General features: G+C 45.4%; 1 protein-coding gene across 2 annotated transcripts in view; it reads right to left on the minus strand.

The window, feature by feature from the left end:
• Positions 1-1,092: 1,092 nt before the first annotated feature.
• Positions 1,093-15,010, minus strand: part of CDC45 (cell division cycle 45) — a 155,175-nt gene continuing 141,257 nt past the window's right edge. For both annotated transcript variants that reach the window (XM_063964768.1, XM_063964767.1), the window contains exons 16-19: positions 11,301-11,419; positions 10,486-10,562; positions 10,019-10,084; positions 1,093-1,301 (exon numbers count right to left, since the gene is read on the minus strand). In XM_063964768.1, the coding sequence (XP_063820838.1) occupies positions 10,020-10,084; positions 10,486-10,562; positions 11,301-11,419 (261 nt within the window). In that variant the 3' untranslated portion in view covers positions 1,093-1,301; position 10,019. The remainder of the gene's footprint in view (positions 1,302-10,018; positions 10,085-10,485; positions 10,563-11,300; positions 11,420-15,010) is intronic.

A 15,010-nucleotide genomic window follows, 5' to 3' on the forward strand; every position in this document is an offset into this window, starting at 1 on the left:
GCCTATTACACTGATCATAAATAATTTAAATTTGTCCTGGACCACCAATCCAAGGCACCCCTGCAAGTGTCCTGAGGCACCCCGGGGTGCCTAGGCACACAGTTTGGGAACCACTGGTTTATGGGCTGAATTCAATCAACCTTGATATGGAATCAATCAGCCTTGGGCCCAAATGTATTAAGCCTTAACAACAGATAAAGTGGAGATGGATAAATAGTGATAAAGTACCAGCCAATCAGCTTCCTAACTGCCATGTCACAGGCTGTGTTTAAAAATTAGCATGGAGCTGGTTGGCTGGTACTTTAGCACTCTTTATCAGTCTCCAGTTTATCTGGTTAAGGCTAGGGCCACACATAGCGTGTGGCCCTAGCCTTAACCTATGCAGCCGGCCACACATATGTGCACAGCCGCCCACACATATGCGGCGATGCCGCATCCACCGGACCCAACTACAGTATTCTGCGGTTGAGCAGGATGACAGGACGACTGGATTTCAAGTACAATACATACATTTGAATGCACTGTGTTCTACTCGAAATTGGGTAGTGGCACTGCGGCGAAAAAGGCTGTGTGTGAATCCACGTAGCGTTTTTGCTGGACCCGGGTCCTGCGAAACAGGTCCAGCGAAAACGCTATGTGTGGCCCAAGCCTTAATACATTTGGGCCTTGTAATATCTTACACGTGAGGAAAAGATTTGTAACCTCTGACTTTTACGCTCAGTTATTGAATTACAACTCCTTTTGTGCGGTAGATCGGACATTAAGACATTCAGGAATAAGTACCCGGAGCTATGGGTTAACACTTTCAGATGACGGCAGATAGCCCAACTTAATGCAGATTTCTGTTTAAGCCTCAGGAGGAGACAAACAAACAAATCAGTGTTAAGTGCAGCTTGCAGGCTGCCACAGGCTGTAATTGAATAGCCCTGGGTACCGCATCTTGGCTCATTCTAACTATGGTTAGCAATACAAATTAAAGTCAATGATAATGTGCATGAACACAACAATAAAAGTTGTCATTGGCACAGATCAAAGTTGTAATTAGGCAAATGATAATTTTAAATAAAATCAAAAATCTCTCAAACAAGTATGTCTGATAGCTTGAAGTTTTATTTACATTTTAAAAAGGAAATACTAAAGAGGGAGATAGTTGGATAAAACATTACATTATTTCTGAAATGCCATAATTTAAGTTTGTACATAAAAGACACGTAAAAAACACACACAGATAAAACAGCACATTTACACATGGATGCAGGATGTGATGAAACACCAGGGTCCACAGGATTGACGTATTATCACTAGAATGAAAGAAAAGGTTACTATAAATAATATCTGAAGAAAAGCGCAAAAGCCCTGAGACAAAAAGGTACAAATTAAAGTCAGAGGGAACGATCTTCATATGCGTAGATTTCTGGCCAGTATGGAACACAAATCTCGCTTCCTTCTTGCGTGCAGCTTTATGGAGGTGTGAAATTGAACAAGTGAGACTTCCCTTTGCTGGATGTCCCATGATGCAATCAGCCCTAATTAGCTAACTGAATTGACATAAAGTGCTTCTCTGGAAATCTGCCCCAGCTGCAGCAACCACTACCTTACAGTTCAAATGTCAAAGAACAAAAGAAATCAACTGTTGCCTACACTTCAGTAAAAAACAAATAGAAAACACTCACCCCTGTATAAAACTTAACAAAAAAAAAAAGAAGAGGATTTTAATTACCTACCGGTAAATCCTTTTCTCGTAGTCCATAAGGGATACTGGGAACACTGAATTACGATGGGGTATAGATGGGGGTCCAAAGGAACCAGTGCACTTTAAATTTCTTCAACATGGTGTGCTGGCTCCTCTCCTCTATACCCTCCCTTACAGCTCAGTCTAGGGACTGCGCCCTGAAGATGAAGACATACTTGAGAGGAGGAAACATAACAAGACACGAGTGGTGAGAGTAACGAACTAGCACACAGCAACAACAAAACTAGCAACTGCTAGTGAAACCAAAAAACAGCAACAGCTGAAATTAACATCTTCACACAAGAATACTAACTTGCAGGAAAGTGAAGCAGAGAGGCGGGCGCCCAGAATTCCTTATGGAGTACGAGAAAAGTATTTACTGGTAGGTAATTAAAATCCTCTTTTCACTATCATCCATAAGGGATACTGGGAACACAATTACGATGGGGACGTTCCAAAGCTCCCAGAACGAGTGGGAACGTGCTTAGACACCTGCAACACCGTATGTCCAAAGTGGACATCCTCCGTGGCCAGGGAATCAAACCTGCAGAACTTGACAAACGTGTTTGTCCCCGACCAGGTAGTAGCACGGCATAGTTGCAAAGCCGAGACACCACGGGCAACCGCCCCAGGAAGAACCCACAGACCTGGTAGAGTGGGCCTTGACAGACATAGGAACAGGCAAGGCCGCTGTAGCATAGGCCTATTGAATAGTAAACCTAATTCAATGGGCGATGGATTGCTTGGAAGCAGGAAGACCTTTCTTGCGAGCGTCAGAAAGAACAAACAAGGAATCCGATTTTTGGACAGTCGGAGTCCTCTTGACGTAAATCCTCAGGGCTCGTACCACATCCAAGAACTCAGGAAGAGAAGCAGTGGCCGAAGCCGCCGGAACTACAATAGGCTGATTTAGGTGGAACGCAGACACCACCTTCGGCAGAAACTGTTGACGAGTCCTGAGCTCTGCCCTGTCTGCATGATAGACCAGGTAGGGACTCCTACAGGACAAAGCACACAGCTCTGAAACCCGCCTAGCGGAAGCCAAGGCTAAGAGCATCACAGTCTTCCACGTCTGGAATTTGTCTTCCACTGACATCAGAGGCTCAAAACAAGAGGACTGTAGGAATGTCAGAACCACGCTGAGATCCCTAGGAGCCGTGGGCGGCACAAAGGGAGGTTGAATATGCAGGACACCCTGCAGGAAAGTCTGTACCTCAGGCAGCGCAGCCAATTTCTTCTAGAAGATGGACAAGGGCGAGATCTGAACCTTGATGGAGCCCAACCATAGGCCCATGTCCACACCAGCTTGTAGGAAGCGCAAGAAGCGCCCCAGATTGAATTCAGCAGCTGGAGTTCCTCGGCCCTCACACCAGGAGACGTATCATTTCCAGATATGGTGGTAATGCCTCGACATGACAGGCTTCCTGACCTGAACCATGGTGGTAATTACCTTATCCGGAATACCCTTCTTAGCTAGAATGTTACGTTCAACTGACATGCCGTTAAACGAAGCAGCCGTAAGTCTGAGTAAATGAGCGGCCCTTGCTGAAGAAGATCCTCCCGTAGTGGGAGGGCCCAGGGTTCTTCTACTGCCATGGCCAGAAGATTCGCATACCAGACTCTTCGAGGCTAGTCGGGGGCAATGTGAATTGCCTGTACCCCCTCTCTTCGGATTCTTTTTATGATCCAGGGAAGTAAGGGAATCGGAGGAAACAAGTACACTAGCTGGTAATCCCATGGTACTGTCAGTGCGTCCACTGCCGTTGCTAGAGGGTCCCTCATCCTGGAACAATAGCACGGAAGCTTGTTGTTGAGCCGAGAGGCAATCAGATCGATCTGTGGACGTCCCCACAGATCTGTTATCATCTGGAACACCTGTGGATGCAGGCCCCTCTCTCCTGGGTGGATGTTGTGGTGGCTTAGGCAGTCCGCCTTCCAGTAGTCCACTCCTGGAATGAAAATGGCTGACACCGCACTTGCATTCCTTCCGACCCAAAGCAGAATCTTGGATACTTCCCTCATGCAGGCCCTGCTCTTTGTTATTCCCTGTCAATTGACGTATGCCTCTGCCGTGGCACTGTCTGACTGAACGTGAATGGCTTGACCTCGGAGCAGATGAGCTCTGTGCAGCAGGGCATTGTATATCACTCTGAGCTCCAGTATGTTTATCGGAAGGCAGGCCTCGAGATTCGACCACCTGCCCTGGAACTGTGCCCATTGGGTAACAGCGCCCCAGCCCGGAAGGCTGGCGTCCGTGGTCACGAGAATCCCAAACCTCCTCCCCGCCAAGAGGTTGGCAGGCTGTAACCACCACAGAAGAGAGATCCTGGCCTGTGGTGACAGACGAATGACTTGGTGCATCTGCAGATGCGAACCCGACCACTTCTTCATTGGGTCCAGTTGTAAGGTCCTTGCATGAAACCTGCCAAACGTAATGGCCTTTAAGGAGACGTAATGGCCTTTAAGGAGGCCATCTTGCCCACCAGACAGATGCAAAGATGTACCGAGACCTTGCATGGCTGTAGAACCGCTCGAACTAACTCCTGAGGAGCCTCCGCCTTGTCTGTAGGAAGGAAAACTTTTTGAGCCACCGTGTCCAGAATAATTCCGAGGAACTGGAAGCGTTGGGTTAGCTCCAGGTGGGATTTCTGAAAGTTCAGAATCCAACTGTGGCGTGACAACAGGGATGTTGTGCGGCAGATGCTGTCCAGCAGGATTTCCTTTGACCTTGCTTTTATAAGCAGATCCTCCAGGTATGGGACAATATTCACCGCCTGAGTTGTATCATCATCTCCACCATTACCTTAATGAAAGGGTAGTGCCTGGAACTGGTAGCGTTCCTCCATCAGAGCAAACCTGAGGTACAGCTGATGAGGCGGCCCATATTGGGACATGGAGGTGGGCGTCCTTTATGTCCAGAGAGACCAAGAATTCCTCCTCCTCTAGACCTGAGATCTCAGAGACTCCTTTCTGTACCGGAAAACCCTCAGATATGGGTTTAATGATATGAGGTTCAAAATGGTTCTCACTGAACCATCTGGCTTTGGTACCACTAAAAGGCTGGAATAGTATCCTTTGCCCCGCTGCTGAAGTGGAACAGGAACAATGACCTGGGTCTGGACCAACTTTTGAACGGCCTTCCGTAGAGTGAGGCACATAGTTTCTGAAGCCGGTAAACTTGATTTGACTAACCTTTGCGGTGGAGGACTGTCGAATTCCAGTTTGTAGCCCTGGGAATTCAGGTCTTTTACCCAGGCATCCTGGCAGGAGCTGTTCCAAATAGGGCTGAAGAATCTCAGACGAGCTCCCAACCTGAGAGACACCGTCATGCTGAGGGTTTTGAGGAGCCAGAGCTGACGCTCTGGTCTTGAGATCCTGTGGTAGCCGGCTTATGAGACTTACCTCTGGAACCTCGTGCTGCATTTGAGGCACCTCTGACTTTAAAGCGCGCTGCCCGAAAGTACTGCAGAGAAGGTCCAGAGTAAGAGCGCCTAGGTGGCGGAGCAGCAGAGGGGAGGAACGTGGACTTTCCAGCGTTCGCCTCCGAAATCCAGGTATCCAATTCACCTCCGGAACAGCCAATCACATGTGAAGGGTAAGGCTTTCACACTCTTCCTAGACTCAGCGTCCACTACCCACTAGCATAACCACAACGCTCTGCATGCAGATACCACCATGGTAGAGGTACGTGCATTAATAACACAGATTAATTTGATGACATCACAGAGAAAGTGGGCAGACTCCTGAATATGCTGAACCAACAGTACTAAGTCAGTCATGGACTTAACCCCTCCTAGGCCCTCCTGAATGTTACCAACCCAAGAGTGCATGGCGTGCGTCACCCAACATCCTGCAATAACAGGCCTTTGGGATGCCCCCGCTGCAACATTAAATAGGATTTTAATAACCTACCGGTAAAACCTTACTAATGTGGACCCCAGCATCCTCTAGGACGTAAGAGAAAAGTAAAGCAACAATTTTAGAGACAAAGAAAAAAAACCCTGTGTTGCTGTAGTCTTGTGATGTATGCAAGATTGCCCTATACTGTATCTCTGCACTGCCACAGCAGGCCAGTCTAGGCAAGTTGCATCTCACTTTCACACTGACTGGCCAGGCACCAGCAATATGGATGTGATCATTCTGAACAGAAGGTCAGGTCAGCAAACAATACCTGTTGGCCTCTATGCATCTACTGACTAGCCAACTAAAAAAAAAGTAGCTATAATATGGGGAGGAAATAGGATTTTGGTTACCTACCAGTAAATCCTTTTCTCGTAGTCCGTAGAGGATACTGGGGTCCACATTAGTACCATGGGGTATAGACGGGTCCACTAGGAGCCATGGGCACTTTAAGACTTTGATAGTGTGGGCTGCCTCCTCCCTCTATGCCCCTCCTACCAGACTCAGTCTAGGAAACTGTGCCCGAGGAGACGGACATACTTTGAGTTAAAGGATAGAAAGGATAGTGGTGAGAGTCCGAACCAGCACACACAAACTAGAGGAAAGCAAAGCTAACCAAACTTTAAACTAGGAACAGCAACAGCTGAACCAACAATACTTAAACCAGGTAACAGTGCAGGAATAACCAAAGCACTGGGCGGGCGTCCAGTATCCTCTACGGACTACGAGAAAAGGATTTACCGGTAGGTAATTAAAATCCTATTTTCTCTTACGTCCTAGAGGATACTGGAGTCCACATTAGTACCATGGGAATGTTCCAAAGCTCCCAAACCAGCTGGGAGAGTGCGGAGGTTCCTGCAGAACTGATTTACCAAACTGAAGGGCCTCAGAGGCCAAATTATCAAACTTATAGAACTTAGCAAACGTGTTCGAACCTGATCAAGAAGCTGCTCGGCAGAGATGTAAAGCCGAGACACCCCAGGCAGCCGCCCAGGAAGAACCCATCGACATTGTAGAGTGGGCCTGTACAGATATTAGAACAGGCAAGTCTGCCGTAGAATAAGCATGCTGGATAGTAAGTCTGGTCTAGCGAGCAATAGACTACTTTGAATCAAGACACCCAATTTTATTGGGATCATAGAGAACAAACAGCGAGTCAGATTTTCTGTGACGAGCTTTTCGCTTCATATAGATCTTCAAAGCCCTCACAACATCCAAGGACTTTGAAGTAGCAGAGGTGTCAGTAACCACCGGAACCACAATAGGTTGGTTTATATGAAACGCAGACACCACCTTAAGAAGAAATTGCTGACAAGTTCTGAGTTTAGCTCTATCTTCATGAAAAATCTATTAGGGGCTCTTATGAGACAACACCCCCAGCTCCAACACACGTCTTTCTGAAGCCAAGGCCAACAGTGTGACGGTGTTCTACATAAGAAACGTCACGTGAACTTCCTGTAAAGGCTCTAACCATTCGATTGCAGGAACTGCAACACTACGTGGAAGAAAATGGATAAGGTTGAAATCTGGACTTTTATGGAGCCCAACCGTAGGCCCATATCCACACCTGACTGCAGAAAAAGGAGAAACGTCCCAGTTGAAATTCCACCGCAGGAAATTTCCTGTGCTCACCCCAAGAGATGTATTTTTTCCAAATACGGTGGTAATGTTTAGACGTTACCCCCTTTCTGGCTTGGATCAAGGTTGAAATAACCCTATACGGGATCCCTTTCCGGGCTAGAATTTGACGCTCAACCTCCATGCCATCAAACGTAGCCATGGTAAAGTCTTGATAGACGAACGGCACCTGTTGTAGAAGATCCTCGCGAAGAGGTAGAGGCCACGGGTCCTCTAGGAGCATCTCCAGTAGAGCCACGTACCAGGCCCTTCTTGGCCAGTCCAAAGCAATGAGAATTGCTTGAACCTTTTCCCTTTTTATTCGTTTGAGAATTTTTGGGATGACACTGAGGCGTCCACTACGGGGGAAGATTCCCATACCTTACGCCCTTCCTGGGCAAATGGAAAGGTGGCTAACCACTTTTTGGACACTTGGATTTTTTTATTTTTTTTATCAGGAGAGGTCCGAGGCTCTCTGAAAAGGTCATCCAGTTCCTTTGAGTCAGGAAATGTGACCTGTACTTTTTTCTGTGCAGAGATAAAGGATTGCTGTACATCAGATTCATGGCTAGGAATATTTATCTCTTATTGTAATAATAAGTGAGTCTACACCCTGTGCTGCAGAGGAATCATCTAACTCAGCATTTGATTCCAGCTCCTCCCCCTCTTCCACTTCCTCCTCCTCAGATTCTGAGAGGATATCAGGTAACCCCCCTTTTTTGAGGTAAATGATTAGAGAGAGAGGAGAAACAAGTCTGCTATCTGCCCTGTCCTTTGTCAGAGCAGCTGCCTTTGTCTTGCAGTATTTAACTCAATAGACATGTCACCCACCGTAGATTTAATTCAACTGAGCTAAGGAGGCTCTTGCAATTCACCCCCAGAAGCCCAACCAGTTTGTGAGGGTTGACAGTATTGTTCACCCATGAGGGAATCTGCAGGAGTGGGGGAAAACCTGGTGTGATAAACAGCACACACAACTTTTTTCACCATGCTGACAGAGGACATTTACATACAAGGTAAGCCTGCCCAGCCTAGTATGTGTGGAGATACACAGAGATGAGGAACCAGCACACAGCCTGATACTAACAATTGAGCTGCTAGGAGAAGGCAATTTAGTGTACACTGCGTAAGGAGCCTAATACAAGGGTCCCACAGCAGGCTCTCCCCCTTAACTACACCCCTGTACCAGTGTCTGGCCGTGGAGTATCCCTTGGAGGAGCTGGCAGTCATGCAGCAGCACTGTGAGTGCAGGAAATGGCGCCAGGAAGCCGCTGGTCCCTCTCTGATGAAACTCCGCCCCCTGCAATGGCGCAGGAGCTAAATTGTTATTTATACTGGCATAGTCCCCAAATAGTGTAAAAATGAAAGTACTAGTACCCCATTCCACTATCGCTGGCCAGTCTGGGGGGGTGTGTGCTATGGGATCACCCCAAGGGGAGTCCATATGCCCACCCGCGATCGTGCTGCACAATGAACCGGGGCCCCCACAAGCGGGGTCCCTGGTTATCACTTATCACTGACGACCTTCAGGCCCTGTACTGGGGGTACGGCGTGCTGCGGTGTTTGAGTAAGAGTGCAATGCCTGCGGTACACGAACCCTCAGGACCGTTGTCTGGTCAGCGGGATCAAACTCAGCACCTACAGGAGGCCGGTGTCTGTCCCCCCCCCCCCCCCCTCCAGTATCCCTTGGTGCAGGTAAGCTGAAGGCAAACTCTTTCTGGAGCTCCAGAGTGTGCATCCTCTGCTGAGGGCACATTTTTCTAAAATAAGTTGCGAGGGGGGGCATAGAGGGGAGGAGTCAGCACACACTGTTAAAGAAATTTAAAGTGCACTGGCTCCTTTGGACCCCATCTATACCCCATTGTAATTCAGTGCTCCCAGTATCCCTTATGGATGATAGAGAAATAGTTTAAGTTTTAAATAAAAACATACACAGCTGTTAATTGAGCACTGTGCTATATGCAAATAAACTGTATTTTCAGTAAGCGCAATCTCGTTATCTGCTCTTCTTTATTTCATACGCTATAGGCATTATTTAAAAAAAAAATCTTATTCACACATGCAAAGGGAACTGGGTAAGGCATATGAAAAGGTGTGCTCAAGTGATGCATTCAGCATGACACTGTTGTGCATATGATGTTTTTATCAATATAAACGAGCCAATAGAAAAACATTCATCCTATATTTGATAAGGGATTCAGACCTTAATAGCAGAATGATGCGAACAAGTCCAATAATAAGCTATTTTACATCAAAAGTATTAATTCACACACATCTGAAATGGTCAGATGTAAAAGACAACTTACAATAGTACTGCTATGTACTGGTCATGATGTTTTGGTCTAGAACCTGCGGCAAATACAGGACATTAAAGTCTGTTCACAGGTAGCTGAAAAGTCTCTCTTCATATATTGCATTCGTCATAGAGGCAAAAATAGTTAATTAAGTTTGTCCATGTACCTAATTTTAGAACGATCATTAAATGCCATTTAAAAATGTAATTGCATGGTCTTTACCAGAGACTAAGGGATAACTTCATTGCTTTCATTTCTGCTATTAGTATTTCTCTGCAAACATGCATCAGGGTGAAACATTCTAGTCTCTACTCCAGGCTAACAAACATTACAGGTAGACACATTCCGGTACCCATGATGAAAACTGTAAGTTACACAGGAAATACGGTGAGGTGATTTGGATCAATATAGCTCAATGGCAGCTAAGGTTTTAAATTAAATGAAGTGGAATAAAAAGCAGCATTCCCCAGCATACCTTATGATAGGAGCGAGATGAGAGCATCCAGGAACTTGCTACGGTCTTCTGTCCTCAATTCAATGACTTCATGAAAATGACACAAAAAAAAAACAAAAACGTAAACATCTATAATGTAGAATATGGAAAATAATACACTATTATGAGATTAAAAACCTTTTGCAGACTTTGTCAGGAAGGAACATTTTCCTTCCCAAGTGCTAGGATAAAGGAAAAGGAAACAAAATCCTTTAGCCTGGCTGGTAAAATTCCAGTCACTCTCAGCATGTTGAGAGAGCGCAAGTCAAACTGAACTCTCACAGTTTGACCTCATTAAACCCATTGTAGTAGCTACTGTGCAGCTGGCCGAAGACTTACAAAGAGTACGTCTCCCAGTGCTTGTGAATGAAGCAGGGCTTCAATATAAAATCAACAACCCAGCCTTTTTCCATTCAGTTATAGACCTATAATAAATGGTGGTCACTTACTAGACATATCAAATTGATTGTGAAGTGTCCGAGAACTGGTGCTTTCCGCAGCTTTCTCAAAGGCTCGACCAAAGAAACTAGAAATTACAAAAACACAATTTGCATAGAAGGTAACAGAGAACAGAAATGATGATAAAAACTTAGATAGCCATGGCTCATTATGTTAGACCACACTTAAGTTGCTCACCTAGGGCCCAATGTGTGCCCTTACCCGATCTGGTGTATCCCCAGATGTCCAGAGACTCACTCCTCGCATGAATGAAGATGTGTCACTAGTATCATTATGAAACATGATAGACATTGGGGTACCCACCATATTGAGCAAAACACTAAAGCAATACTAAAGTAAACTTTAGTATTGCTGTAACATCTTGAAATGGAAATATGCTTTAATAAAACACAAATGCTTTTCTCAACTACAAAGAAAACCTTTTTTTACACCAATAATAAATGGACCGTTATTTAATTGGTATTTTCATTTTTTTAAGCTTAAAATATATGTTAATTAGCTAAAATGGACATGGCATCTTACTTGATGATACAGTTTAGCCATCAGATCAGTGTAGTCATTTTTAACTATTATTTTTATGTAAATTAAGTTTTTAAGTCACGATTACAGATTGATTGTTATATTATTCATAGGGGACATTAGTGACTGATGTGGACCGAAGAATCCTTCACGTTATTCACATCACTGCATTAAGATAAAGGCACAGCAAAGAGCCTGACCTCCCATCATTCCCTATTAACCTCTTACATGTAATAAATGGGAACTGTACTCAGACTAACAAGCTCCTAAAACCAGAAGGACTTACTTCTTTCTGTCAGAGCCCTCAACTTCTGGAGGAATTCCCACCATGATCACTGTTCCCTTCTCCACATCCAGTGGAGCCGCCAGAACCAGAGGTAACAGCTTACACCGCTTGTTCTTAGTCTTAAAAAAGGAACCAGTATGGTGTTATTAAGTGATTACAGGTTAATGCAACACATTCATTGCCCACATCATATATTGGAATTCATCTCCATGCGTCACTCTTCAAATATTTCCTATTAAAAATCCAGTTTTTGCACAATGTGTACTGAATATTGGACAAAATCATATCACTATGTAGAAACAAAATAACTACAAACACTGCCATCCACATGCTACAGAACAAATTGTACCCCCAAAAAATCAAGTGCCAGTACGGTAAGAACTGGAAAGATAAAGTAGTATTTCTTCTGCATAGGTGCCTTCAGATAAAACATTAGATACTGTAAGCCCTTTGGTGGAAGATACAGATGAATTACTGTCTGAAAAATTACTAAATGGTACAGCCTACAGTAGGTCTATATAAATGCAAAACCTTTCCACTGGCTCATTTTAGGAAGATATTAGTTTCTCATATACAATGAGGAAACAATGGCATTCTAACACATTACACAATAATATACTGAAACAGTTATTCTGGAAATTATAGTTGGCAAGCGTAACATCACAATTCAGTTTATGTAATTCTAAACCGAGCCACAAAAAAATTAAATGTTAATTTTGATAAAGTAAAAATCTTGAACAGCCATCAACTATTATCAAATTGCAAAGGTAAGGACAGAAAAAACTGAACTGCAAAAGGAGACAAAGAAGAAAACCCAAAAAACCCAAAAACTTTTTGGTTTACTGGAAGGTTCAAGACGTGAACAGCTTTAGACTAAATAATAAAATAAGAATTTACTTACCGATAATTCTATTTCTCGGAGTCCGTAGTGGATGCTGGGGTTCCTGAAAGGACCATGGGGAATAGCGGCTCCGCAGGAGACAGGGCACAAAAAAGTAAAGCTTTACTAGGTCAGGTGGTGTGCACTGGCCCCTCCCCCTATGACCCTCCTCCAGACTCCAGTTAGGTACTGTGCCCGGACGAGCATACACAATAAGGGAGGCATTTTGAATCCCGGGTAAGACTCATACCAGCCACACCAATCACACCGTACAACTTGTGATCTAAACCCAGTTAACAGTATGACAACAGAAAGGGCCTCTTAAAGATGGCTCCTTAACAATAACCCGAATTAGTTAACAATAACTATGTACAAGTATTGCAGATAATCCGCACTTGGGATGGGCGCCCAGCATCCACTACGGACTCCGAGAAATAGAATTATCGGTAAGTAAATTCTTATTTTCTCTATCGTCCTAAGTGGATGCTGGGGTTCCTGAAAGGACCATGGGGATTATACCAAAGCTCCCAAACGGGCGGGAGAGTGCGGATGACTCTGCAGCACCGAATGAGAGAACTCCAGGTCCTCCTTTGCCAGGGTATCAAATTTGTAAAATTTTACAAACGTGTTCTCCCCCGACCACGTAGCTGCTCGGCAGAGTTGTAATGCCGAGACCCCTCGGGCAGCCGCCCAAGATGAGCCCACCTTCCTTGTGGAGTGGGCTTTTACAGTTTTAGGCTGTGGCAGGCCTGCCACAGAATGTGCAAGTTGAATTGTGTTACAAATCCAACGAGCAATCGACTGCTTAGAAGCAGGTGCGCCCAACTTGTTGGGTGCATACAATATAAACAGCGAGTCAGATTTTCTGACTCCAGCCGTCCTTGCAATGTATATTTTTAAGGCTCTGACAACGTCCAACAACTTGGAGTCCTCCAAGTCGCTAGTGGCCGCAGGCACCACAATAGGTTGGTTCAGATGAAATGCTGATACCACTTTAGGGAGAAAATGCGGACGAGTCCGCAGTTCTGCCCTATCCGAATGGAAGATTAGATAAGGACTTTTATAAGATAAAGCCGCCAATTCAGATACTCTCCTGGCAGAGGCCAGGGCTAGTAACATAGTCACTTTCAATGTGAGATATTTCAAATCCACCTTTTTCAATGGTTCAAACCAATGGGATTTGAGGAAATCTAAAACTACATTTAGATCCCACGGTGCCACCGGAGGCACCACAGGAGGCTGTATATGCAGTACTCCCTTGACAAAAGTCTGGACCTCAGGGACAGAGGCCAATTCTTTTTGGAAGAATATTGACAGGGCCGAAATTTGAACCTTAATGGATCCCAATTTGAGACCCATAGATAATCCTGATTGCAGGAAATGTAGGAAACGACCCAGTTGGAATTCCTCCGTCGGAACCCTCCGATCCTCGCACCACGCTACATATTTTCGCCAAATGCGGTGATAATGTTTCACGGTGACTTCCTTCCGTGCCTTAATCAAGGTAGGAATGACTTCTTCTGGAATGCCTTTCCCTTTTAGGATCTGGCGTTCAACCGCCATGCCGTCAAACGCAGCCGCGGTAAGTCTTGAAAAAGACAGGGACCCTGCTGTAGCAGGTCCCTTCTCAGAGGTAGAGGCCACGGTTCGTCCGTGAGCATCTCTTGAAGTTCCGGATACCAAGTCCTTCTCGGCCAATCCGGAACCACTAGTATTGTTCTTACTCTTCTTTGCCGTATGATCTTCAATACCTTTGGTATGAGCGGCAGAGGAGGAAACACATACACTGACTGGTACACCCAAGGAGTTACCAGTGCGTCCACAGCTATTGCCTGTGGATCTCTTGACCTGGCGCAATATTTGTCCAGTTTCTTGTTGAGGCGAGACGCCATCATGTCTACAATTGGTCTTTCCCAACGGTCTATTAACATGTTGAAGACTTCTGGATGTAGACCCCACTCTCCCGGATGAAGATCGTGTCTGCTGAGGAAGTCTGCTTCCCAGTTGTCCACGCCCGGGATGAACACTGCTGACAGTGCTATCACGTGATTCTCCGCCCAGCGAAGAATCTTGGCAGCTTCTGCCATTGCACTCCTGCTTCTTGTGCCGCCCTGCCTGTTTACATGGGCGACCGCCGTGATGTTGTCCGACTGAATCAACACCGGCTTTCCTTGCAGGAGAAGTTCCGCCTGGCTTATAGCATTGTAGATTGCTCTTAGTTCCAGAATGTTTATGTGAAGAGACTTTTCCAGACTCGTCCATACTCCCTGGAAGTTTCTTCCTTGTGTGACTGCTCCCCAGCCTCTCAGGCTGGCGTCCGTGGTCACCAGGATCCAATCCTGAATGCCGAATCTGCGGCCTTCTAATAGGTGAGCCTTCTGCAACCACCACAGAAGTGACACCCTTGTCTTTGGTGACAGGGTTATTCGCAGGTGCATCTGCAGATGCGACCCTGACCATTTGTCCAACAGATCCCTTTGGAATATTCTTGCATGGAATCTGCCGAATGGAATTGCTTCGTAAGAAGCCACCATTTTTCCCAGGACTCTTGTGCATTGATGTACTGACACTTTTCCTGGTTTTAGGAGGTTCCTGACCAGATCGGATAACTCCTTGGCTTTTTCCTCTGGAAGGAAAACCTTTTTCTGAACCGTGTCCAGAATCATTCCTAGGAACAGCAGACGAGTTGTCGGGATTAAATGGGATTTTGGAATATTCAGAATCCACCCGTGTTGTCTTAGCACCTCTTGAGATAGTGCTAAAGCTGTCTCCAGCTGTTCTCTGGACCTTGCCCTTATTAGGAGATCGTCCAAGTATGGGATAACTAATA

Source organism: Pseudophryne corroboree, chromosome 1 (assembly GCF_028390025.1).
Source record: "Pseudophryne corroboree isolate aPseCor3 chromosome 1, aPseCor3.hap2, whole genome shotgun sequence".
NCBI lineage: Eukaryota > Metazoa > Chordata > Amphibia > Anura > Myobatrachidae > Pseudophryne > Pseudophryne corroboree.